The following is a 27,269-nucleotide window of genomic DNA, read 5'->3' as shown; positions in this document are numbered from 1 at the left end:
ACATTTACACAATGGAATACTACTCAGCCGTAAGAAAAGGGCAAATCCAACCATTTGCAGCAACATGGATGGAGCTGGAGGGTATTATGCTCAGTGAAACAAGCCAAGCGGAGAAAGAAATACCAAATGATTTCACTTATCTGTGGAATATAAGAACAAAGGAAGAACTGAAGGAACAAAACAGCAGCAGAATCACAGAACTCAAGAATGGACTAACAGGTACCAAAGGGAAAGGGACTGGGGAGGATGGGTGGGTAGGGAGGGGTAAGGGGGGGAGAAGTAGGGAGAATTAAGATTAGCATGCATGGGGGGGTAGGAGAAAAGGGAGGGCTGTACAACACAGAGAAGGCAAGTAGTGATTCTACAACATTTTGCTATGCTGATGGACAGAGACTATAAAGGGGTTTATAGGGGAGACCTGGTATAGGGGAGAGCCTAGTAAACATAATATTCATCATGTAAGTGTAGATTAGTGATACCAAAAACAAAACAAAAGTAAACAAAACAAGAAAAAGGGTAGTTCCTATGTGGTAACCTCCAATGAGTTCTACACAAGGGTATAAAAGGCATATAAAAGTGTAGGCAAAGGGTCTGTTTGTGTTTATACAGAGGATCAAAGCCTAATTGGGCTACCCCGAAAATGAACTAAGATACGATATGAAAAAGAACTTCCAACATCAGCACTCTCTGGAAGACTCATGCCAGAAGATGATCATCAAAAAACCCCAACAAAGATCCATGCACTGCTACAGCTGTAGATGCACTCATCCCACCAGAGCTCCTGGACTTGCCATGGGAATGAAGGAGATATCTAAGCTGGCCTGTGCATACAGTAAAACAACAAATTTGACTGGATCTATACTGTTGGAACTCAACCAAGAATTAGGAGAAGTGCAAATTGTAGCGCTCCAAAATCTTACAACTACAGACTATTTACTGTTAAAAGAACATAAGGGATGTGAACATTCCCCAGGAATGGGTTGTTTTAATTTGTCTGATTTCTCTCAGACTGTTCAAGTTCAGTTGGACAATATCCACCATATCATAGATAAGTTTTCAGAAATGCCTAAGGTGCCTAACTGGTTTTCTTGGTTTCACTGGAGATGGCTGGTAATTACAGGTATGCTTTGGTTATGTAACTATACTCCTATTATGTTAATGTGTGTGCGCAATTTAAGTAGTAGCTTAAAACCTATACATGCTGAAGTTACTCTACAAGAAGATATGTCAGAGAAATAATCAATCTTCCCATGTTTTCTGCCGCCTGCTACTTCTATAGCTTTTCTTCTTCCTTCCTAATTACAACCCTTCAATAGAATTTGTGCCTCATATCAAATTTACCGAGTATCATAATTCTTCCAAGTGGTAAAGATACCTCAAGACAAATGCTGGGCATAGAAGCTACAGGGCATAAATATGCAAAGAAATAAAAAGCTAACCATTTCAAACAATAAGGCTTCTCTCTCACTTACCAACTTTACATTTCCCTGTATGGCCCCGGAAGATGACTGGTTAGCCAGAGACGGGTAAGATTCCTCAAGGGAGGAACAACCTAAGACAGGCACAGTCGCAGGGGGGTCATCAGGTGAGAAATTGGTGTTCAACAGAGGTGAGGCTTAGAACCTCACCCCCCCTGTTCTGAGAGAAATCTTCTGCATCCGTGGATGTTTTATTGCCCTTGTCTAGCTTGGATTAACACATAGTCTACAGGCACACACCTGATCATCTACATTTGCTCCCTTTCAACACTAAACTATGTTTTCTACCTTTATCTTGTATCTACCTACCACTTCAGCATTTTATTAAAAATAATAATAAAAAGAGAAATGTGGTATCCACATATAAATCAAGTATAAAAATCAAATGAGTATTCATATTTGAACTGTTTATAGTTCATAATGCATGAGCAAAACCGAAAGTTTCTGTGATCACTGCCCTTGTACTGTTCACTATGTAACTTATTCACTATGTAAGAATTTGTTCTCCATGTAAGAACTTGTTTGTTATGCCTCAGAAGATTGGAGACTGACGAAAATTAGGCTTGGGGTGGATTAATGATTGTGCATTGAGCATTGACTCCCCTATACAGAATTTTATTGTTGTTAACAACCATTTGATCAGTAAATATGAGAGATGCCCTCACAAAAAAAAAAAATAAATAAATAAAATAAAAAATAGAAATAAAAATATGTGGTATAACCAAGCATACAATAGAATAGTATTCAGTCTTCTTAAAAAAATCTGCCATTTGCAACAACATAGATGGATGGATGTAGAGGATATTATAGTAAATGAAATAAGCCAGACATGGAAAGACAAATGCTGTATGATCTCACTTAATATTTGTAATCTAAAATAGGCAAACTCAAAAGAGGCAGAGAATATAATAATGGTTACCAAGTACTGGGTGGAAGGGGTAGAGAAATAGAGAGTTATTGGTCAAAGGATACAAAATTTCAGTTACGTAAGGTGAATAAATTCTGAAGACCTAAGATATAGCATGGTGCCTATAGGTAGCGATACTCTACTGTATACTTAAAATTTGCTAAGAGGGTAGATCCTAAACATTCTCACCATACACACACGTGAAAACTAAGTGAGGTGATAGATAAGTTAGTTCATTTAATTGTAGTGGTTATTTCACAATGTATACATATACCAAATCATCAAATTTTATACCTTGAATATACAGTTTTTTTTTAATGCCTGGAAGTTTCTACTATCATGTACAAACTACCATTCCGTTCTCTTGATGCATTACAAAATTTTTTTTCTGTGATCCCTGCCTCCATTTCTTTACCTTTCCATTCTCTAGTTAATATGTCCAGTTTGTTTTTGCCATTTAATTAAAATTGCCTTCTTAGAGATCAAGAACAACCTCAGCAAATCCTGCAGCTTTTATTTGGAGCATCTGGTATCATTGACCACTCTTGACATATACTTAAAATTCATTATTTTGAACATGTATGATTCAAGTTTGCCTCTTAATTTTCTGATAGCTCTCAGTTTCCTGAGTAGTCTCCTCTTCTTCCTTCTCGCTGTAGGTGTTTTATAAGATTGTCTTTGGCTTTCTGCTTTTATTCTTATATTCAATTTTCTTGTCACTTCTACCAGATGACACCCAAGTCTTTCTCATACCTGAACTGTATAGGTATTTGGGGACATTCATAAAATAGCTTATAAAAAGAATGACTGTTTTATGGTTGTCTTTAGAGACTACATCTGTTTTGTTCTGTAATGCACTAAAGCTTTATGGTCTTCCAGTGTTTAATAGGCTAAATAAAATTAACCCCAAAACTGATTTTGGCCTGAGAACTAGGGTTTTCCTTTTCATTATTTATTCAAATACGCTGGGAGGAAAACTTACTGGTTACACATTTCCTATTTCTTATAAGAGCTGCTCAATTAAATCTGCTCTCACTTGTGTTTTTCTTCCCTTTGCAACCTTTTGCTTTTGCTTGTTTATAGCCGTTACCTGAGGAAATATTCTTCCCAATAGATGGCATATGTACCAGAAAGGTATCAACACTAGTAACCTTGTACTAGAATTTAGCAAAATCATTCTTGAACTCAATATCCTACTAAGATAGTGATTGCCATTTATAGACACTAAGATATAATTCTTCTAGCCTTCTTCTCTGGCCTTTAGTCCTGAGAAGACTACCTTTATAACATGTTCAGATGTCAGTTTTTTACTTTTTGGAAAGAAACAACATTGAAACAATACAAAAATCTTCAGTGTCTTTTAGCATAAATTCAGTGGGGCATTCCTAAAGAATACCTTTAATCTTATCTTCTCTAATAAAGATACCGTACTCATTCAACAGCTCTTGTATGCTGCTCAGCAATTCTCTTAAGCATCCTATATGCCGGGCACAGTGCTAAACACAGGCTATAGAGGTCAGGAAGAGCCCTTGCCCTCAAGGAGACAGGCCAAGTAAAACAGCAAGTACAACTGTGAAGTGCTTTAATGCAGGACACACTATCCATTCCTTTCCATTCCACAAGTATTTGTGGAGTACCTAGTATGTCCTGGCAGTCTGCTTGGCCCTAAGGATTCAGCAATTAAATAAGAGACCAGGTCCCTTCCCTCATGAACCTGTCTTCATTTGGACTTGCAACACCTTAGGTGAAGGGATTTTGCACTGCTGTTCCTGCTTACCTAGAATGCTCTATCTTTGCATGGCTGATTTTTCACCATCTCAGAAAATCAGCCTTCCCTGTCCATCTTATTAATATTGTCCCTTTCCCCAAGTCACTGTCTATTATCTTGGAGTTCCTACAAAGTACTTATTACTATTAGAAATGGTATTTGTTATTTACTTGTTTATGGTCTGTCATTCCTTTGAGACTTTGCCTGGTTTGGTCATTACTGTATCTCTAAGTGTTTAAACAGTGCCTGGCACATTTGGGGCACCTAACAAACATTTGCTAAATGGATGAATTAGTGAATGGATGGATAGTACCAGAAAAAGGCGTTCAAGTAAGGTAATTTCAGATAGTGAAAGTGTGGGTACTCAGAGAAGGTATATGAAGAGTGGAGTTAGGAAAGTCTGATGTACTGAAGTCTGTCACTACTTTTATCCCAACCTTATTCCCATTCCCCCCTTCATCTCTATTACCTTTCTTCATAGTGCTTATGCCTTAAGACCTTGATTTTTATGACCTCTTGGCCACAAGATAGTGTTTATATCCTAAGGGTTATAAATCCTTTCTAAAATTTTGCTTTTCTGATAAACTTTATCTTATTGTTCTTAAGCTTTATTCTTTTTGCTAATACAAAATGGCAAAATATCTGTAGATTTTTCCAAGATGCAAATGGTATACAGGTTTGCTTTTTTTTTCCTTAATGAGTGCTTAACTTATGTTTCTAAAAGCCCATGACTCTGTTTCTGATTGAATTTAAAATTTTTTCTTATCGATTTTTTCCCTCTAGTAACCTTGGAATGGATGTCTGGGATTCTAATGAAGATACAAACCCCCCATCTAATTCTGTGGAAGAAACTAGGGATTGCCCCCCAAATGAAGACTTTTATGGGTAAAGTAATAATTTTAGATGAATATTTTGTCTAAGTTGAGAAGCATATACTTGGATAATGGGTTGAGGGAAAAAATCGTGGGACTGGGAATCAGGAAATTTGCATTTAAATCTTAGCTCTGCCACTAATAAATTTTATGTAATCTAAGCCAAGTGCCATAATCTTTTCAGACCAGACCACTATCGTTTAAAATTTGTGACATGAAACAGTTAGACCAGTTAGCTTTTCTTAAGCTCTAGTCTAAGGACATATGAAATTAATATTTCATGAGCTATTATTAGTTTTACAGGAACAAAACCAGTGTTTTTTAAAGCCAAATATCTTTTGGAGATGCAAAGGGTCTATCACCATGAACATTAGCTTAGAAAGACCTTGGAATTTCTGAAGTAAAGAAATTCAAAATAATTAATTAATTAATTAATTTAAAAAAAGAAAGAAATTCATTAAATTTTATTTAACCCAGCATTTCCGCCAACTTGAGCACAGAACTCTTTCCCCCCCTTGTAGAATAAGCATTAATATAATATGGGATATTAATGTTCCCTAAATTATTTGGTAAGTATTGAACTAAGTAATCTCTATGAGCACATCAACATGAACATCTACTAATCTATCAGAAACTGAATTGAGGCTATCAAGTTGTACTTATTTCTTCTGTGACTTACATACATGTATATATATATATATATATATATATATATATATATATATATATATGTCTTTATAAACTGATAGAGACAATTTAAAAATTACCTTGAAACCTTTTTTCTCTCTTAACTAAAAAAAAGTTTTTGCATTTTCTACATAAACTAATTTCAGAATACACAGTACTATTTTAAATTATGAGAAATATTTGATACTTGTAACTGAAATATAACTGAGTTACTTCCAGTAAACTGAAATTAGCAACTGTGAACTGATTTAATGGACTGTTCTATCACTGTTTCTTCTAGTCTCAATTATCACCTCAAAACATGAAGCATTTTGCCCCCTGAACTGTTCTGATATTTCTCTTCCCTAGGAAAAGAAATATTTAAACAGTGCCATGCACTATGTTAAGCATTAGCTAGCATAACAGGGTATGCATGAAATATTTGAGGGGATGTACAGAACTCTTCAGCTTACCATGGCATTTCATATCTGCCTTGACACAGTCTCTTTCCCTTATATAATCTCTACATTCCACTTCTAAGGAAGCATTTGTTTATCTTTGATGAATGAAATCTTTGTGAAAATCTCTTAGGAGTTGGTGCCAGAAACTGTTTTTGGGTTGTTTTTTTTTTTCTAGACAATATTTGGGGTTGTTTATTTTTGTTTGCATTGGGTTTTATTTGTTGCTTCTATGAAATTTTTCTTTTTGTTCTTGTTGCTGGGAAGTAAAGTTCTAACTTTATGGTTAATTATAGTATCCTGGGTTTTTAATAGTTACCTTTTTTTATTCAAATGTCATCTATTCCTCTTTTTAATTCTGCTTCAAGTTGTTGTGTTTTTTGTGTTATAAAATAGGTTGGCAGTCCTTGTCTAGCTTGGATTAATACTTAGTCTATAGGCACAGACCTGATCATCTACATTTGCCCTCTTACAGCACTAAATTATGTTTTCTACCTTTATCTTGCATCTACCTACCACTGCAGCATTTTATTTTTTTAAAAAAATTAATAAATAAGGGAGAAATGTGGGATTCACATATAAATCAAGTATAAAAATCAAATGAATAATCATATCTGACTTGATTGTTTATAGTTCATGATGCGTGATCAAAACCGAAAGTTTCTGTGATGTGACTGCCCTTGCACTGTTCACCATGTAAGAACTTATTCACCATATAAGAACTTGTTCACCATGTAAGAACTTGTTCACCATGTAAGAACTTGTTCGTTATGCTTCAGAAGATTGGAGACTGTTGAGAATTAGGCTTGGGGTTGATTAATGATTGTGCATTGAGTCCCCTATACAGAATTTTATTGTTGTTAACAACCATTTGATCAATAAATATGAGAGATGCCCTCTCAAAAAAAAAAGTGAAGGAGAAATAAAGACTTTCTCAGACAAATAGAAAAAAAAATAGGTTGGCAGTTCCTTATAAAGCTAAAAATGATTTAGCATATGACCCAGCAATTGCGTTCTTGATTTTATCCCAGAGAAATGAAAACGTGTGTTCACACAAATTCCTGACATGAATGCTCATAGCAGCTTCTTTTATAAAAATACTCAAAAACTGGAAACAGTCCAAATGTGTAATGTTATTTTATATCATAAGCTCTATTAATACTCTCTAGTAAGAGTAATTATATGAAAATCAGCACTTTTTTAATCTTTTTTTCTGACATGAAGTCAGTACAATAATCCAGCATGTGATTAGCATATTTGTAGGATTACTTCTTTAACCTATCATATAAATTGTGGCAAAAGTAATCTGGTTTTGACACATTCCTTTAAATGAAAAGATGCTGTGAAATGGGTTTGTTACCATATTTTAGTGAAAAAAATAATTCTATATAATACCAACACACTTTGTTTAGAAATTGGTAAGTTGATAGTTCCAGGAGAGAGTTTTAGGTTCATAAGCAGATAAAAAGGAGAAAAATGGAAATGAAACACAACCCAGTTTAGGGGATACCACAACAAAATTTTTTTTATTAAGGTATCACTGACATACAGTCTTATGAAGATTTCACATAAAAACTGTGGTTACTACATTCACCCACATTATCAAGTCCCCACCATACCCCATTGAAGTCACTGTCCATCAGCGTAGTAAGATACCACAGAGTCACTACTTGTCTTCTCTGTGCTACACTGTCTTCTCTGTGACCCCACACACACTCCATGTGTACCTAATCATAATACCCATCAATCCCCACCTCCCTCCCTTACCACATACCCCCACACCTCCCCTTTGGTAACCGCTAGTCCCTTCTTGGAGTCTGTGAGTCTGCTGTTGTTTTGTTCCTTCAGTTTTGCTTTGTTGTTATACTCCACAAATGAGGGAAATCATTTGGTACTTTTCTTTAGGATATGTACCGCATCTTCTTTATCCATTCATCTACTGATGGACACTTAGGTTGCTTCCATATCTTGGCTATTGTAAATGGTGCTGTGATAAACATAGGGATGCTATCTCTTTTTGAATCAGAGATCTTGTTTCCTTTGGGTAAATTCCTAGGAGTGGAATTCCTGTGTCAATGTAATTTCCATTTTTTGTTTTTTGAGGGACCTCCATAGCTTTCCACAATGGTTGAACTAATTTACATTCCCACCAGCAGTGTACAAGGGTTCTCCTTTCTCTCCATCCTTGCCAGCATTTGTTGTTTCTTGTCTTTTCGATGTGTGACTTCTCATTGTGGTTTTAATTAGCATTTCCCTGATAATCAGCAATGTAGAGCATCTTTTCATGTGCCTGTTGGCCAACTGAATTTATTTTTTGGAGAAGTGTTTGTTCACATCCTCCACCCATTTTTTAGTCATATTATTTGCTTTTTGAGTTTTGAGGCGGTGAGTTCTTTGTATATTTTGGATGCTAACCCCTTCTTGGATATGTCATTTGTGAATATATACTCCCATACTGTAAGATGCCTGTTTGTTCTACTGATGGTGTCCTTTGCTGTACAGAAGCTTTTTAGTTTGATGTCATTCATTTTTGCTTTTGTTTCCCTTGCCCAAGGAGATATGTTCAGGGAAAAGTTGCTCATGTTTATATTCAGGATATTTTTGCCTATGTTTTCTTCTAAGAGTTTTATGGCTTCATGACTTACATTCAGGTCTTTCATCCATTTTGAGTTTACTTTTGTGTGTGGGGTTTGGCAATAATCCAGTTTCATTCTCTTGCATGTAGCTGTCCAGTTTTGCCAACACTAGTTGTTGAAGAGACTGTCATTTCCCCATTGTATATCCATGGCTCCTATTGTATATTAATTGACCATATATGCATGGGTTTATATATGGGCTCTCTATTCTGTTCCATTGGTCTATGGGTCTGTTCTTGTGCCAGTACTAAATTGTCTTGATTACTGTGGCTTTTTTAGTAGAGCTTGAAGTTGGGGAGCATAATCCCCCCAGCTTTTTTCTTCTTTCTTAGGATTGCTTTGGTTATTCAGGGCCGTTTGTGGTTCCATATGAATTTTAGAACTATTTTCTCTAGTTTGTTGAAGAATGCCATTGGTATTTTGATAAGGATTGCATTGAATCTGTAGATAGCTTTAGACAGGATATCCATTTTGACAATATTAATTCTTCCGACCCAAGAGCATGGGATGAATTTCCATTTATTACTGTCCTCTTTAATTTCTCTCATGTGTGTCTTGTAGTTTTCAGGATATAGGTCTTTCACATCCTCAGTTGGGTTTATTCCTAGTTATTTTATTCTTTTTGATGCAGCTGTGAATGGAATAGTTTTCCTGATTTCTCTTTCTGCTAGTTCATCATTGGTATATAGGAATGCAACAGATTTCTGTGTATTGATTATGTATCTGCAACTTTGCTGAATTCAGCTATTTCTAGTAGATTTGGGGTGGATTCTTTAGGGTGTTTTATGTACAATATCATGTCATCTGTACACAGTGGCAGTTTAACTTCTTCCTTACCAATCTGGATGCCTTTCATTTCTTTATGTTGTCTGATTGCTGTGGCTAGGACCTCCAGAACTATGTTGAATAAAAGTAGGGAGGTGGGCATCCTTGTTTTCTTCCCTTTCTTAAAGGAACAGCTTTCATCTTCTCACTGTTAAGTATGATGTTGCTATGAGTTTGTCATATATGGCCTTAATTATGTTGAGATACTTGCCCTCTTTACGCATTTTTATCATCATCTTTATGTTGAGAGTTTTCATCATGAATGGATGTTGAAGTTTGTTAAATGCTTTTTCAGCATCTATGGAGATGATCATACAGTATTTGTCCTTCTTTTCGTTGATGTTGGTGGAATTTCAAATATTGTACCACCCTTGTATCCCTGGAATAAATCCCACTTGATCATGATGGATGACCTTTTTTATGTATTTTTTTTAACTTTTTTATATTTTGGTATCATTAATATAAATTCACATGAGCAACATTTTGGTTACTAGATTCCCCCCATTATCAAGTCCCCACCACATACCCCATTATTGTCCATCAGCATAGTAAGATGCTATAGAGTTACTACTTGTCTTCTCTGTTCTATACTGCCTACACCGTGCTACTCCCCCTACATTATGTGTGCTAATCGTAATGCCCCTTATTCTCCTTCTCCATCCCTTCCCACCCACACTCCCCAGTCCCTTTCCCTTTGGTAACTGTTAGTCCATTCTTGGTTTCTGTGAGTCTACTTCTGTTTTGTTCCTTCAGTGTTTGCTTTGTTCTTATGCTCCACAGATGAGTGAAGTCATTTGGTACTTGTCTTTCTCCACCTGGCTTATTTCATTGAGTATAATACCCTCTAGCTCCATTGATGCTGTTGCAAATGGTAGGATTTGTTTTCTTCTTATGGCTGAATAATATTCCATTGTGTATATGTACCACATCTTCTTTATCCACTAATCTACTGATGGACACTTAGGTTGCTTCCATTTCTTGGCTATTATAAATAATGTTGCGATATAAATAGAGGTGCATATGTCTTTTTGAAACTGGGGTCCTACATTCTTAGAGTAAATTCCTAGGAGTGGAATTCCTTGGTCAAATAGTATTTCTATTTCTGGTTTTTTGAGGAACCTCCATATTGCTTTCCACAATGGTTGAACTAACTTTCATTGCCACCAGCAGTGTAGGAGGGTTCCCCTTTCTCCACATCCTCACTAGCATTTGTTGTTCCTAGTCTTTTCTATGTTGGCCATCCCAACTGGTGTGAGGTGATATCTCATTGTGGTTTTAATTTGTATTTCCCTAATAATTAGCAATGTGGACCATCATTTCATGTGCCTGTTGGCCATCTGAATTTCTTCTTTGGAGAAGTGTCTGTTCATATCCTCCACCCATTTTTTAATAGGGTTATTTGCTTTTTGGGTGTTGAGGCGTGTGAGTTCTTTATATATTTTGGATATTAACCCCTTGTTGGATATGTCATTTACAAATATATTCTCCCATACTGTACAATGCCTTTTTGTTCTACTGATGGTGTCCTTTGCTGTACAGAAGCTTTTTAGCATGATGTAGTCCCATTTGTTCATTTTTTTTGTTTGTTTCCCTTGCCCAAGGAGATGTGTTCAGGAAAAAGTTGCACATGTTTATGTTCAGGAGATTTTTGCCTATGTTTTCTTATAGGAGTTTTATTGTTTCATGACTTACATTTAGGTCTTTCATCCATTTTGAGTTTACTTTTGTGTAAGGGGATAGCCAATAATCCAGTTTCATTCTCTTACATGTAGCTGTCCAGTTTTGCCAACACCAGTTGTTGAAGAAACTGTCATTTCCCCATTGTATATCCATGGCTCCTTTATCATGTATTAATTGACCATAGATGTGTGGGTATATATCTGGGCTCTCTAGACTGTTTGTTCCATTGGTCTGTGGGTCTCTTCTTGTGCCAGTACCAAATTGTCTTGATTACTGTGGCTTTGTAGTAGAGCTTGAAGTTGGGGAGCATATTCCCCCCAACTTTATTCTTCCATCTCAAGATTGCTTTGGCTAGTTGGGGTCTTTTGTTGTTCCAAATGAATTTTAGAACTATTTGCTTAGTTCGTTGAAGAATACTGTTGGTATTTTGATAGGGATTGCATTGAACCTGTAGATTGCTTTATGCAAGATGGCTGTTTTGACAATATAAATTGTTCCTATCCATGAGCATGGAATGTGTTTCCATTTATTGGTATCTTCCTTAATTTCTCTTATGAGTGTTTTGTGGTTTTCACAGTATAGTTCTTTCAGTTCCTTGGTAAGGCTTATTCCTAGGTGTTCTTTTTGATGTAATTGTGAATGGAATTGTTTTCCTGATTTCTCTTTGCTGCTAGTTCATCATTAGTGTATAGGAAAACAACAGATTTCTGTGTATTAATTTTGTATCATGCAGCTTTGCTGAATTCAGATATTAGATCTAGCAGTTTTGGAGTGGATTCTTTAGGGTTTTTTATGTACAATATCATGTCATCTGCAAACAGTGAGAGTTTAACTTCTTCCTTGCCAATCTGGATGCCTTTTATTTCTTTGTGTTGTTTGATTGCTGTGGCTAGGACCTCCAGAACTATGTTGAAAAGAAGTGGGCAGAGTGGGTATCCTTGTCTTGTTCCTGATCCTAAAAGAAAACCTTTCAGTTTCTTGCTGTTAAGTATAATGTTGGCTGTTGGTTTGTGATATATGACCTTAATTATGTTGAGATACTTGCCCTCTATATACATTTTATTGAGAATTTTTAACATGAATGGAAGTTGAATTTTGTTGAGAGCTTTTTCAGTGTCTATGTAAATGATCATGTGGTTTTTCTCCTTCTTTTTGTTGATGTGGTGGATGATGTTGATGAATTTTCTAATGTTTTACCATCCTTGCATCCCTGGAATAAATCCTACTTGATAATGATGGATGATCTTTTTTATGTATTTTTAAATTCGGTTTGCTAATATTTTGTTAAGTATTTTTGTATGTATGTTCATCAGGGATATTGGTCTGTAATTTTCTTTTTTTGTGGTGTCTGCCTGGTTTTGGTATTAGAGTGATGCTGGCCTCGTAGAGTGACTTTGGGAGTATTCCGTTGTCTTCTACTTTTTGGGAAAATTTTAAGAATGGGTATTAGGTCTTCACTAAATGTTTGATTAAATTCAGCAGTGAAACCATCTGGTCCAGGGGTTTTATTCTTAGGTCGTTTTTTGATTACCAATTCAGTTTCATTGCTGGTAATTGGACTGTTCAGATTTTCTGTTTCTTCCTGAATTAGTCTTGGAAGGTGGTATTTTTCTAGAAAGTTGTCCATTTCTTCTAGGTTACCCAATTTGTTAGCATATAATTTTTCATAGTATTCTCTAATAATTCTTTTTTATTTCTGTAGTGTCTGTGGTGATTTTTCCTCTCTCATTTTTTATTCTGTTTATGTGTGTAGACTCTCTTTTTTTCTTGATAAGTCTGGCTAGGGGTTTCTCTATTTTGTTAATTTTCTCAAAGAACCAGCTCCTGCTTTCATTGATTCTTTCTCCTGTTTTATTTTTCTCGATTCTATTTATTTCTGCTCTAATCTTTATTATGTCCCTCCTTCTAATGACTTTGGGCCTCATTTGTTCTTCTTTTTCTAGTTTCATTAGTTGTAAGTTTATACTGTTCATATGGGATTGTTCTTTCCTGAGGTAGGCCTGTATTACAATATACTTTCTTCTTAGGCTGGCCTTCGCTGTGTCACACAGATTTTATGGAGTTGAGTTATTGTTGTCATTTGTCTCCATATATTGCTTGATCTCTGTTTTAATTTGGTCATTGATCCATTGATTATTTTGGAGCATGTTGTTAAGCCTCCACGTTTTTGTGGGCTTTTATGTTTTCTTTGCATAATTTATCTTTAGTTTCATACCTTTGTGGTCTGAGAAGGTGGTTGGTATAATTTCAGTCCTTCTGAATTTACTGAGGCTCTCTTTCTGGCCTAGTATATGATCTATTCTTGAAAATGTTCCATGTGCACTTGAGAAGAATGTGTATCCTGTTGCTTTGGGGTGGAGTGTTCTGTAGATGTCCATTAGGTCCATCTGTTCTAATGTGTTCTTGAGTGCTTCTGTCTCCTTACTTATTTTTCCATCTGTTTGATGTGTCCTTCACATCAGTAGTATTTTGAAGTCTCCTAAAATGAATGCATTTTATTCTATTTCCCCCTTTAATTCTGTTAGTATTTGTTTCATGTATGTAGGTGCTCCTGTGTTGGGTGCATAGATATTTATAATGGTTATATCCTCTTGTTGGACTGACCCCTTATCATTATGTAATGTCCTTTGTGTCTTGTGACTTTCTTTGTTTTGAAGTCTATTTTGTCTGATACAAGTACTGCAACACCTGCTTTTTTCTGCCTATTAGTTGCCTGAAATATCTTTTTCCATCCCTTCAGTTTCAGTCTGTGTATGTCTTTGGGTTTAAAGTGAGTCTCCTGTAGACAGCATATAGATGGGTCTTGTTTTTTTTATCCATTCAGTGACTCTGTGTCTTTTGATTGGTTCATTCAGACCATTTACATTTAGGGTCATTATTGATAGATGTGTACTTATTGCCATTGCAGGCTTTAGATTCGTGGTAACTAAAGGTTCAAGGGTAACTTCTTGACTATCCAACAGTCTAACTCACTCACTTAATACACTGTTACAATCTAAATATTTTTTTTTCTCTTTTTTCTTCCTCGTCCATTCTTTATATATTATGTCTCATATTCTGTACTCTTTGTCCTTTGACTGACTTTGGGGGTAGTTGATTTAATTTTGTATTTGCTTAGTAATTAATTGGTCTACTTTCTTTACTGTGGTTTTAGTTTCTCTGGTGCCAGCTATTTAGCTTTAGGAGCACTTCCATCTGTAGCAGTCCCTCCAAAATACATAGTTGAGATGGTTTGTCAGAGGTAAATTCTCTCAACTTTTGCTTCTCTGGAAATTCTTTAATTCCTCCTTCAAATTTAAATGATAATGTTGCCAGGTAGAATGTTCTTGGTTCTAGGCCCTTCTGTTTCATTGCATTAAATATATCATGTCACTCCCTTCTGGCCTGTAAAGTTTCTGTTGAAAAATCTGATGATAACCTGATGGGTTTTCCTTTGTATGTGATCTTTTTTCCCTCTCTGGCTGCTTTCAATACTCTGACCTTATCCTTGATCTTTGCCATTTTAATTATTATATGTCTTGCTGTTGTCATCTTTGAGTCTCTTTTGTTGGAGATCTGTTCACCTCCATGGCCTAAGATGCTGTCTCCTTCCCCACATTGGGGAAGTTTTCAGCAGTTACCTCCTCAAAAGACACTTTCTGTCCCTTTTTCTCTCTCTCTCTTCTTCTTCTGGTACCCCTATAATGCAAATATTGTTCCATTTGGATTAGTCACACAGCTCTCTTAATATTCTTTCATTCCTACCAATCCTTTTTTCTCTCTGTGCCTCAGCTTCTTTGTATTCCTGTTCTTTAATTTCTATTTCATTTACTTTCTCCTCTACTTCATCTAATCTGCTTTTAAATCCTTACATTGTATGTTTCATTTCAGATACTGTATTTTTCTAAGTTTGTATCTCATTCTTGAATTCCTCCCTGAGTTCTTGAATATTTTCCATATCTCCATGAGTATGTTTATGATTTTTATTTTGAAATCTCTTTCAGGAATATTGGTGAGGTTAGTTTCACTTGGCCCTCTCTCTGGTGTTTTGAGAGATTTTTGTTTGAACTAAGTTCCTTTGACATTTCCTATTTGTAGGTGGCACCCTCTAGTGCCCAGAAGCTCTAGTCTCTGGAGCAGCTCAGTCCCTGGAGCGGTAGTGGGGGTCGCAGGCAAGCGGCACTGGTGCCTTTTGGGAGAAAAGAGCTCTTTCCTGCTCCCCAGCTACTGTGCCTGCCTCTACTGCCAGGGCCAGTGGGCCAAGCGCACAGGGAGGAGCCTCTGTGCTATGTACTTGTAGCTGCCATAGGCAGGATGGCCCTCTGGGTGGCCTGGTGCAATGGTGGAGGCAGCCGGTTGTGGGTACCTGTTATGTACAAGCGGCTGGAATCTCGGTCTCTCCTAGTATTCTCCCTGTCTTAGCTTTATATATGTCCAGAGCACCATGGAATGTAGGTTCCTGTTTCCAGAGCAGATCTCCAGGGCTGGGTGTTCAGTGGCCCTAGGCCTCCACCCCCTCCCTGCTCTGTTTCTCTTCTTCCCTCCAGTGATCTTGGGTGGGGGAAGGTCTTGGGTCCTGCTGGATCACGTCTTTGGTACTTTACCCTTTTCTGTTAGGTCTGCTGTGTTCCCAAGTGTAGGCTGTCTGCTGCTGCCTTCTTTCCTGTTACTCTTTCAGGATTAGTTGTATTTGCTACATTTTCATATTATATGTAGTTTTTGGAGGAGGTTTCTGTCTCAGCTCTGATGCTGCCATGTTTTTGATATCACAACAAATTTATGTCCTCTGGAATTGAATAAAGGGAGATTTTAGTAATAGCAGAGCGTTTATCCTTTATTTACTGTTAAATTACTAAGGATTTACAGTGTATTTTCCCCCCCACAGGTCTGGGAAAAGGTCAAGGCTTCTTAATGATCTACACCCTCGAGATGATATACAGATAATGGATTATGTTTATGTCAACGGTAGACCTTCCCATAGGCGTGGGGATTTTTTTAAACACCAGTGTAATCTTAGCATGCCAGAAGAAAGACACCTGAGAAATTGGCATTTTGGTAACAAAGGTCCAGGACCAAAATGTTCATTTATTGCTGATCACTGGTGTTATGATGTCTCCCAAGAGGAAATAGATTTCAATAACAGGATTGAGAGAACCTTCTCTCATCAACCTGGGAGAAGACGAGAACCATTTCATGATCACAAGCCTCACAGTGACTTCTGTGAACCAGATGCTGGAGATGATCTTGATTTTGTTAGAAAAGTTTGTGGACAAAGGAGACGTTCTGTTCAGAACCATCAAGGCTGTAGTAATTTGTGGGAACAATTTCCAACCAAAGACTTAGGTTTTATTAACATAAGTCAGGGACTAAAGCGACGACTGCACCATAACTACCATGAGTACCCACCTCATGGTGATTTTCAGAACCAGTTACCTGTACAAGGTCTTAATTACCTCAATAGACGTGGCTTTGAAAGGCAAAAACCTTTCCACCAGCACTATTCTCGTGATGAAATGAATTTGGAAGATTTAGAATATACTGATGAAGTTTCAGAGCACACCCTGGGACATTTCCATGAGTATTCCAACAGTGATTTTTCAGAGAAAATGCCATTGAAAAAATGTGTTAACAAAGGTTATGGAGAAAGACTACCACACTTTCCAAAGTTTCAAAAACAAATGCAATTAAGAAATTTTTATCTCAACAATGGAACTGGACAAAAGCACGTGTCTTACTTTGACCACCTACCTAGTGATCCACAAGAGCAGATTCTATTGGAAGACTTGGACTTCGAACAGGAAACATCCTTACAAAGACTAAGATCTTTTCAGGACCACCAACTTCCTAATAACATAAATCCTGATTGGTATTTAGATAAGTGAGTCATTTTGCTTTGTACAGTGAGGAAGGTATTTGATTCCAACAAAACACTCTAGCTTCTTTCAAATTAGGGTATTTGTGTAAACACTCAAAAGTAATATAAATTATCCCCCCAAACTAAAGTTTAGATTTGTTCTTGTGTAGTTTGATTTACAATTAAAGTTTTTTTCTCATGCTATGAGTTAGAAATTTCCCTTAAAGTTATTTCCCAGGATTGAAATAAACATAAAAAAATTAGATTTAAGTGGTTTAATTTTTGACCATAAGCTGAAAGTAAAAAATACCAGAAACAGATTTTTCACAGAAATACCATGACTTTTAGACCAGGATTTTAAGAAATATTCCTCTTAAATGTGCTACAAATTATTTTTTGATATACACAACCCAGCAGTTCTTTTTCTGCTGTTTAGTAATTTTTACCTGTGCCATTAGATGGGAGCATTAGGAGAGAACACTGACCCCAGTGAAACTGAAGTGCAAGGCAGGAAGGAGAAGGGTGAAGTATGATGTCCTAAGGAGAAACAAGATAAGAAAGAAAAGATATAAAAGGGGTAGAAATAAAAAGGGAAGTCAGAAAAAGAAAGTGATATGCTGGAATAGAAAATAGGACCGTAGAAGAGAGAGAAGGCTTGAGAAGGGAGGTGAAGAGTTATATATAGAGCAAGTTATGTGCTTTTCCTTCCAATTTAGAATGTTTTCTTTAGTGTACAACATAATTCTGCATATACTTGGGTAGATATGAACTCTTTCTTGAACCTAGTATGAGTTTTCTTTAGGAACTATTATTTTTTCTCTCATAACTTTTTAACCAGCATCTCATCTCTCCTTCCACACTTCCTTCACTTCACAGGAACCTTGGCCATAATGATTGCAGGACCAGAAGTCAGAGGTAAATAGTGATTTAGCTGTGAAAGAGTCTTTTTCAAGCCTATCCCTTAATTGCTACCATTGACATTGTAAACATGTTAGAAAACAAAGTGTTTCATGAATTCATATGTATCAGGGTTTATATACAACCTCTGCAGGTCCTAGCCATGACTTCCTGGAATGATTATCACTTCTCCCTTATGGTTTGGGATTGCAAAACCAATTAATCAGTTCACCAGCACCTGGATTTTCAGTGGCTAACAGTAGGTACCAGTTAAGCCAGAAATTTAAGTTTTATTTCCCTTATGATAACTTAGCTGTGTTTCATGATTTTACATCCTAACCCCATCCTACATCCTAACCCCAACCCCACTATCTTCCATTGAACAAGATAAAAGACAAGATTGGTCAATAAAAATCTCTCACTTTCCTTAGGACAATCTCTCTATTACTGATGAAGGTCTGGGTTAGTTCAATATTCAAAAAGGCATGTAAAATTACAGGCCTTTTTTTGGCATCCTTTTTTCCCATCTTGTCACTAAGTCCCAAATGTGGGATCAGGATTGCAAGTTCATCTTATGTGAAAGAGAGTGTTTCAGTATAAAAGGATATTATTCCATACTGATTTATATTAAATTTTGTATTCTTCCTTGTAACTTACCCACTACTGACAGTCCTAAGTAACATAGCAATGTTAGCAATTTGAAATATAGCAGGAAAAAAATATAGAGTTCTTTACTATAGATGCTATTGAATATTTACATCAAAAACCTGCTAGAATTACTGCATAAACATATGCTTCAGTAGAGGTTTATTAAAAGAGAGGGTTTAGGTTTAAACATATGAAAAGCAAAAATCAATTTAAAATCAGTGATTCATTAGCCTCTTCAGCTTCTCAGTGTCAAAGAAATATTCTGAAAGATTTTGTCAATAACCCATTGATTTACTGCTACACCAGAATGATTCTGCTGCTCTCCTTAACCTCATAATCTAAAAGGAATAGGCAAATACAGCTGCTCTGGTCCTAATTGTCCCTACAGAATGAAGAGGGGCCTATAAAATGTGTCCTATCTCCTTTCATTCAAGGTGCATCCTTCTATACAATTAAGGACTTTAACTTTCTGTTTACTTTTACCATGTTGCATCATGCAATGACTCTGCCCATCTTCACTGTTTGACTGTTGGTCAAAGAGTACATTTACTTCTTTTAGCACAATGTCCTGCATAAAGTTTAAATCCTATTCCATTGGTGATTATACTTAACACTTGGTTTCATAAGATTGGCAAAATGATGATAATTGATGAAGTTATATAATGGGTTCATGGATGTGTATTATATTATTCTACTTTTATGTTTTAAAATTCTAATAATAAAGAATTTAAAACAATTTGTTTCTATTGTATTGTTAGATTTATTCATCCAGAAGATAGTCGAAGAATATATCCTTCAAATGGATTCAATTGCAGGAGACATGGCAGATTCACAACATATCCTTCACGAGGACTTCCATCTTCATGTGTATTCCAGGAAGATTATTCAGTTGATCATTGCAAAAGTAGAAATACACAAGATATGGAACAGCACAAAAGGTCATATTTTTAAGCTACTGATAATAATTATGGAATGCCTATAGATTGCAGAGCTGAAGGAAAAGAGCATTATGATTTACTCTCGGGAAAAAAAAAAGGCTGAATAGTTCACTCTAAAAACTGCCCACCATTTACTTATATTTGTCCCTTTTTCATTGTTACTGGGCCAAAAATCATTTCATATTAGAAAGTAAAATATGTTGAAAGACAACTTGTATTATTACAAAATTAGCCATCTACTGCTTTCAATTTTTGTAAGAGTATTTACAAATGTAAATATTTATAACCAACAATGTAGAATACATATAATTGTTGCTCTTTCAAAACTGTAAATCTATTTGACTTTTTGAGGCTCTATTTTTAGTTACATATGCTAATGATTGCACTTCTGGTTACAAACATTGTAAAAAATAAATAATTTCGTTATGATTCATTTATTCATCTTATAAATAATTATTGTGTGCATATAGCAAGAGATTATTGTTTCCAACTAGCTGGTTAAACTATAAAATCATAATATTTTAAAACCTATCAGAACTAAATTCCTGAAAGTCACTAGGTTTTCTGTCCCTGGTAGAGTGACAGGACGAGGAAAAATCCATCATACAGAAATAAGAAACCAGCTGAACCTTAAAGAATTTTTAAGGGTTGCAAGTGGCTTGAATTATGGATCACCTACCAGCTCTCTCCCACTGGCTTCTATCAAGAAGGCTAGGGGCAGGGCAGAAGAGCTGGGAAAAAAATCTCTCTGAAGCACCCTAGATCTTCACTGAGTGTAAGACAGTGGCTCCCCAAAAGCAGAGGGCAGGGGAGACTGAAATCTTCTGTGGCACAAAACTGACAAACACTTAAGGATTGTTGTATAAAAGAAAGATTAAGCTTGAGCTGACCTATTGTGGAATGGGCTGCCAGGTGAAGTACAGCAGTCGGGTACTAGATGACCACCTACCTGAGAGCCAGTAGAAGGAACTCCATGAATGGTAAAGTAGTCTAGATCTTAAACACCCAAAGTGTGGTCTCTGGATAGCAGTACTGGCATTACTTGGCAGTTTGTTAGAAATGCAGAACCTCAGCTTCACCCCAGACCTACTGGCTTATTTTTATTAATTAAAATTAAATACTTTTTATTTCAACAGGATCCCTGGGTGAGTTAATTACATATTAAACTTTGATAAGCAAGTGCTGTTTGGTGAGCTATAAAGAAACTAAATACATGATCCAAGAAGGAAAAGTTCAGTGTGGGGAATCAAGATGTCACTAGAGAATCAAGAGTCAAGCTGGTCTTTAAAAGCTGGAGGAAGAAGAATGTCATATCAAAAGATAACAAGCAGAAGTAGTGGTATGGACCAACCTGCTTGGCAGCGGATGGGGAGATTAACTAGGACTGCTACCTTAGTTCCTGCTAAAATACCCCTGAGCCCAACTTTGCAAAAAGAAATAGGTCATGTATGTTGCCTGAAAGAGCTTAACCCAGACACTAAATAGAATGGTTTAAGTGCTCTAATGGATGCCCCTGCAAAGGGGCTGTGGTAACACAGGGAAGAGGTTTATTCGGACTTGGAAATTTGGAGAAGGCTTCAATGAAGAAGAGGCATTTGAAGTAAGCTTTGAAGGTAGATGGAGGGGAGGCAAAGGTATTCCAAGTTGAGCAAATAACCTGAATGATGTTGGGTGAAGAATCAGTCTACCCTTACTTAAGTGTACGGAACATCAGAGGGGTGGAATGGGATGTGAACCTGTAGAGAGCTCGTAGTCATGGATCAAAAGGCTTGAATGTCTGTTGGAGGGTTTGAGCGTATTATATAGGCAATGGAAAGCCACCAAGAATTTTAAGTGGGGAGCAGTGTGATTAAATCTGCTTTTTATATAGATTAATATAGAAGTAAGGGATTTAAGACAAGACCAGTATTTCTGTTATCAAGTCTTTATTGGGGTGACAACAAGATCAGAAAGGGGAACCAAAATGAAAAATGATACAAAGGCAGAATCGGCAGGTTCTGTTAATGAAACTGATCCTGGTCTTGGTTACTTGAGGCATTAGTGACATTAATCATGGTAAAATACACAGAGAGGTTTGGGAGGAAAAGTAATGTTCAGTTTAGGTCATCCTAAGTACACACTATTCCCTGCCTAGTTCCCAAGATTTTCCTCCTTGTGTTAGAATTTCATTATAAGGAGTGGTGTTGTTTCTTAAGTGATTATATCTCACTTGTCGTTGACTAATCTATGATCTCTGGTGAGCTTTGCTATTCAGCATACATGCAAAAAGCACATAAAAACAAAAAGTCAACTCAGGTGCTGATGTGGGTGATGTCATCATTGTATCATCAATTTAAATATCAAATTTAAATGCAATAAATTTAGTAAATTTATCATCAATTTAAAAAATAGAGAAGTGCAGAGGGCAGAGCCAAGACGGCGGCGTGAGTAGAGCAGCGGAAATCTCCTCCCAAAATCACATTTATCTATGAAAATATAACAAAGACAACTCTTCCGAGAATAAAGACCAGAGGACACAGGACAACATCCAGACCACATCCACACCTACGAGAACCCAGCGCCTCGCGAAGGGGGTAAGATACAAGCTCCGGCCTGGCGGGACCCGAGCGCCCCTCCCCCCAGCTCCCAGCGGGAGAAGAGTAGGCAGAGCGGGAGGGAGAGGGAGCCCAGGACTACTGAACACCCAGCCCCAGCCATCTGGACCAGAGCGCAGACACAGTGCATGCGCGGGGCCCTGGATACTAGGGAAACAGGGCAGCAAGAACGGTGAGCGGTTACCGGAGGCCTGCCGTCAGAGGACATAAGAAAAGCGAGCGGCCATTTTGTTGTTTTTGTTATCGTTTTGTTGAGGTGAGTGCTTTTTGGAAGTCTTAAAGGGACAAGGAACCCAATACTAGGGAAACAGGGCAGCAAGACCGGCGAGCGGGTATTGGAGGCCGGCGCTGGAGAACAAAAGAAAAGTGAGTGGCCAATTTTTTTGTTGTTGTTGTTTTCTTTTGGTGAGCGCTTTTTGGAAGTCTTAAAGGGATAGGGACCCCAATACTAGGGAAACAGGGCAGCAAGACCAGTGAGCAGATGCCTGAGGCTGGCGCCAGAGAATAAAGAAAAACGAGTGGACATTTTTTTTTATTTATATATTTTTATTAAAAAAATTTTTTTTGTGTGTGTGTGGTTGTTGTTTTGGCGGGTGCTTTTTGGAAGTCTTAAAGGTGCAGGGCGGGACTCTTAATCCAGAGGTAGGGAATCCGGGGATCTGTGGTCACCCTAATCCCCTGAGCTGCAGGGAGCAGGGAGGCCCCTTACGGAGATAAATACCCTCCCCGCTGCTCCCCGTCCAACGCGACTCCACCACTTTGCAGCAGCAGCCCAAGCCAGGCCACGCCCACAGCAACAGCGGAGACAAGCTCCATAGCAGCCGGGCAGAAAGCAGAAGCCCTGTCTGCGCCAGCTACTACCCAGCACAAGCCACTAGAGGTCGCTGTTCTCCCAGGAGAGGAGGGCCACAAACCAACAAGAAAGGAAGTTCTTCCAGCCGTCACTCATCCCAGCTCTGCAAACTATTCCTATCACCATGAAAAGGCAAAGCTACAGGCAGACAAAGATCACAGAGACAACACCAGAGAAGGAGACAGACCTAACCAGTCTTCCTGACAAAGAATTCAAAATAAAAATCATAAACATGCTGACAGAGATGCAGAGAAATACGCAAGAGAAATGGGATGAAGTCCAGAGGGAGATCACAGATGCCAGAAAGGAGATCGCAGAAATGAAACAAACTCTGGAAGGGTTTATAAGCAGAATGGATAGGATGGAAGAGGCCATTGATGGAATTGAAACCAGAGAACAGGAACGCATAGAAGCTGACATAGAGAGAGATAAAAGGATCTCTAGGAATGAAACAATATTAACAGAACTGTGTGACCAATCCAAAAGGAACAATATCCATATTATAGGGGTACCAGAAGAAGAAGAGAGAGGAAAAGGGATGGAAAGTATCTTAGAAGAAATAATTGCTGAAAACTTCCCCAAACTGGGGGAGGAAATAATCGAACAGACCACAGAAATACACAGAACCCCCAACAGAAAGGATCCAAGGAGGACAACACCAAGACACATAATAATTAAAATGGCAAAGATCCAAGGACAAGGAAAGAGTTTTAAAGGCAGCTAGAGAGAAAAAGGTCACCTATAAAGGAAAACCCATCAGGCTAACATCAGACTTCTCGACAGAAACCCTACAGGCCAGAAGAGAATGGCATGATATATTTAATGCAATGAAACAGAAGGGCCTTGAACCAAGGATACTGTATCCAGCATGACTATCATTTAAATATGATGGTGGAATTAAACAATTCCCAGACAAACAAAAGCTGAGGGAATTTGCTTCCCACAAACCACCTCTACAGGACATCTTACAGGGACTGCTCTAGAAGGGAGCACTCCTAGAAAGAGCACAGCACAAAACACCCAACATATGAAGAATGGAGGCAGAGGAATAAGAAGGGAGAAAAGAAAAGAATCTCCAGACAGTGTATATAACAGCTCAATAAGCGAGCTAAGTTAGGCAGTAAGATACTAAAGAGGCTAACCTTGAACCTTTGGTAACCACGAATTTAAAGCCTGCAATGGCAATAAGTACATATTTTCAATAGTCACCCTAAATGTAAATGGACTGAATGCACCAATCAAAAGACACAGAGTAACAGAATGGATAAAAAAGCAAGACCCATCTATATGCTGCTTACAAGAAACTCACCTCAAACCCAAAGACATGTACAGACTAAAAGTCAAGGGATGGAAAAACATATTTCAGGCAAACAACAGCGAGAAGAAAGCAGGGGTTGCAGTACTAATATCAGACAAAATAGACTTCAAAACAAAGAAAGTAACAAGAGATAAAGAAGGACACTACATAATGATAAAGGGCTCAGTCCAACAAGAGGATATAACCATTCTAAATATATATGCACCCAACACAGGAGCACCAGCATATATGTGAAACAAATACTGACAGAACTAAACGGGGAAATAGACTGCAATGCATTCATTCTAGGAGACTTCAACACACCACTCACCACAAAGGATAGATCCACCGGACAGAAAATAAGTAAGGACATGGAAGCACTGAACAACACAGTAGAGCAGATGGACCTAATAGACATCTATAGAACTCTACATCCAAAAGCAACAGGATATACATTCTTCTCAAGTGCACATGGAACATTCTCCAGAATAGACCACATACTAGCCCACAAAAAGAGCCTCAGAAAATTCCAAAAGATTGAAATCCTACCAACCAACTTTTCAGACCACAAAGGTATAAAACTAGAAATAAATTCTACAAAGAAAACAAAAAGGCTCACAAACACATGGAGGCTTAACAACATGCTCCTAAATAATCAATGGATCAACGAACAATTTAAAATAGAGATCAACGAATATATAGAAACAAATGACAACAATAACACAAAGCCCCAACTTTTGTGGGACGCAGCGAAAGCAGTCTTAAAAGGAAAGTATATAGCGATCCAGGCACACTTGAAGAAGCAAAAACAATCCCAAATGAATAGTCTAATGTCACAATTATCGAAATTGGAAAAAGAAGAACAAATGAGGCCTAAAGTCAGCAGAAGGAGGGACATAATAAAGATCAGAGAAGAAATAAACAAAATTGAGAAGAATAAAACAATAGCAAAAATCAATGAAACCATGAGCTGGTTCTTTGAGAAAATAAACAAAATAGATAAGCCTCTAGCCAAACTTATTAAGAGAAAAAGAGAATCAACACAAATCAACAGAATCACAAATGAGAATGGAAAAATCACAACAGACTACACAGAAATACAAAGAATTATTAAAGACTACTATGAAAACCTATCTGCCAACAAGCTGGAAAACCTAGAAGAAATGGACAACTTCCTAGAAAAATACAACCTTCCAAGACTGACCAAGGAAGAAACACAAAAGTTAAAGAAACCAATTATGAGCAATGTAATTGAAACGGTAATCAAAAAACTACCCAAGAACAAAACACCCGGGCTGGATGGATTTACCTTGGAATTTTATCAGACACACAGAGAAGACATAATACCCATTCTCCTTAAAGTTTTCCAAAAAATAGAAGAGGAGGGAATACTCCCAAACTCATTCTATGAAGCCAACATCACCCTAATACCAAAACCAGGCAAAGACCCCGTCAAAAAAGAAAATTACAGACCAATATCCCTGATGAATGTAGATGCAAAAATACTGAATAAAATATTAGCAAACTGAATACAAAAGTATATCAAAAGGATCATACACCATGACCAAGTGGGATTCATCCCAGGGATGCAAGGATGGTACAACATTCGAAAATCCATCAACATCATCCACCACATCAACAAAAAGAAAGACAAAAACCACATGATCATCTCCATAGATGCTGAAAAAGCACTCGACAAAATTCAACATCCATTCATGATAAAAACTCTCAGCAACATGGGTATAGAGGGCAAGTACCTCAACATAATAAAGGCCATATACGATAAACTCACAGCCAACATCATATTCAACAGTGAGAAGCTGAAAGCTTTTCCTCTGAGATTCAGAACAAGACAGGGATGCCCACTCTCCCCACTGTTATTTAACATACTACTGGAGGTCCTAGCCACGGCAATTAGACAAAACAAAGAAATACAAGGAATCCAGATTGGTAAAGAAGAAGTTAAGCTGTCACTATTTGCAGATGACATGATATTGTACATAAAAAATCCTAAAGACTCCACTTCAAAGTTACTAGAACTGATATCGGCATACAGTAAAGTTGCAGGATACAAAATCAACACACAGAAATCTGTGGCTTTCCTATACACTAACAATGAGCCAATAGAAAGAGAAATCAGGAAAACAATTCCATTCACAATTACATCAAAAAATAAAATACCTAGGAATAAACCTAACCAAAGAAGTGAAAGACCTATACCCTGAAAACTACAAGACACTCTTAAGAGAAATTAGAGAGGACACTAACAAATGGAAACTCATCCCATGCTCTTGGCTATGAAGAATTAATATCTTCAAAATGGCCATCCTGCCCAAAGCAATATACAGATTTGACCCAATCCCTATCAAATGACCAATAACATTCTTCAAAGAACTGGAACAAATAGTTCAAAAATTCATATGGAAACACCAAAGACCCAGAAAGCCAAAGCAATCATGAGAAAGAAGAATAAACTGCCGGGGATCTCACTCCCCAACTTCAAGCTCTACTACAAAGCCATAGTAATCAAAACAATTTGCTACTGGCACAAGAACAGAGCCACAGACCAGTGGAACAGATTAGAGACTCCAGACATTAACCCAAACATATATGGTGAATTAATATTCGATAAAGGAGCCATGGACATACAATGGCTAAATGACAGTCTCTTCAACAGATGGTGCTGGCAAAACTGGACAGCTACATGTAGGAGAATGAAACTGGACCATTGTCTAACCCCATATACAAAAGTAAATTCAAAATGGATCAAAGACCTAAATGTAAGCCATGAAACCATTAAACTCATGGAAAAAAACATAGGCAAAAACCTCTTAGACGTAAACATGAGCAACCTCTTCTTGAACATATCTCCCTGGGCAAGGAAAACAACAGCAAAAATGAGTAAGTGGGACTATATTA

The 27,269-nt window shown here is 37.3% G+C and overlaps 1 protein-coding gene and 1 long non-coding RNA gene across 2 annotated transcripts in view; one reads left to right on the top strand and one right to left on the bottom strand.

Annotated features, from left to right (window-relative positions):
* LOC118912915 (uncharacterized) overlaps nucleotides 1–20,039 on the top strand; it is a 115,832-nt gene extending 95,793 nt beyond the window's left edge. Inside the window, exons 8-11 of the mRNA XM_036886514.2 lie at nucleotides 4,937–5,038; nucleotides 16,155–17,147; nucleotides 18,000–18,038; nucleotides 19,427–20,039. Of these exons, the coding sequence (XP_036742409.2) occupies nucleotides 4,937–5,038; nucleotides 16,155–17,147; nucleotides 18,000–18,038; nucleotides 19,427–19,619 (1,327 nt within the window). The 3' untranslated portion in view covers nucleotides 19,620–20,039. The remainder of the gene's footprint in view (nucleotides 1–4,936; nucleotides 5,039–16,154; nucleotides 17,148–17,999; nucleotides 18,039–19,426) is intronic.
* LOC130684618 (uncharacterized) lies at nucleotides 1,414–11,905 on the bottom strand. The gene is made up of 3 exons (XR_008998968.1): nucleotides 6,873–11,905; nucleotides 6,597–6,834; nucleotides 1,414–1,726 (listed from the first exon to the last, which is right to left on the bottom strand). It is a non-coding gene; the product is annotated as an uncharacterized LOC130684618 (long non-coding RNA).
* Nucleotides 20,040–27,269: the final 7,230 nt, after the last annotated feature.

Source organism: Manis pentadactyla, chromosome 8 (genome assembly GCF_030020395.1).
Source record: "Manis pentadactyla isolate mManPen7 chromosome 8, mManPen7.hap1, whole genome shotgun sequence".
NCBI classification, from domain to species: domain Eukaryota; kingdom Metazoa; phylum Chordata; class Mammalia; order Pholidota; family Manidae; genus Manis; species Manis pentadactyla.
This window is presented reverse-complemented; position numbering and strand designations above follow the sequence as displayed.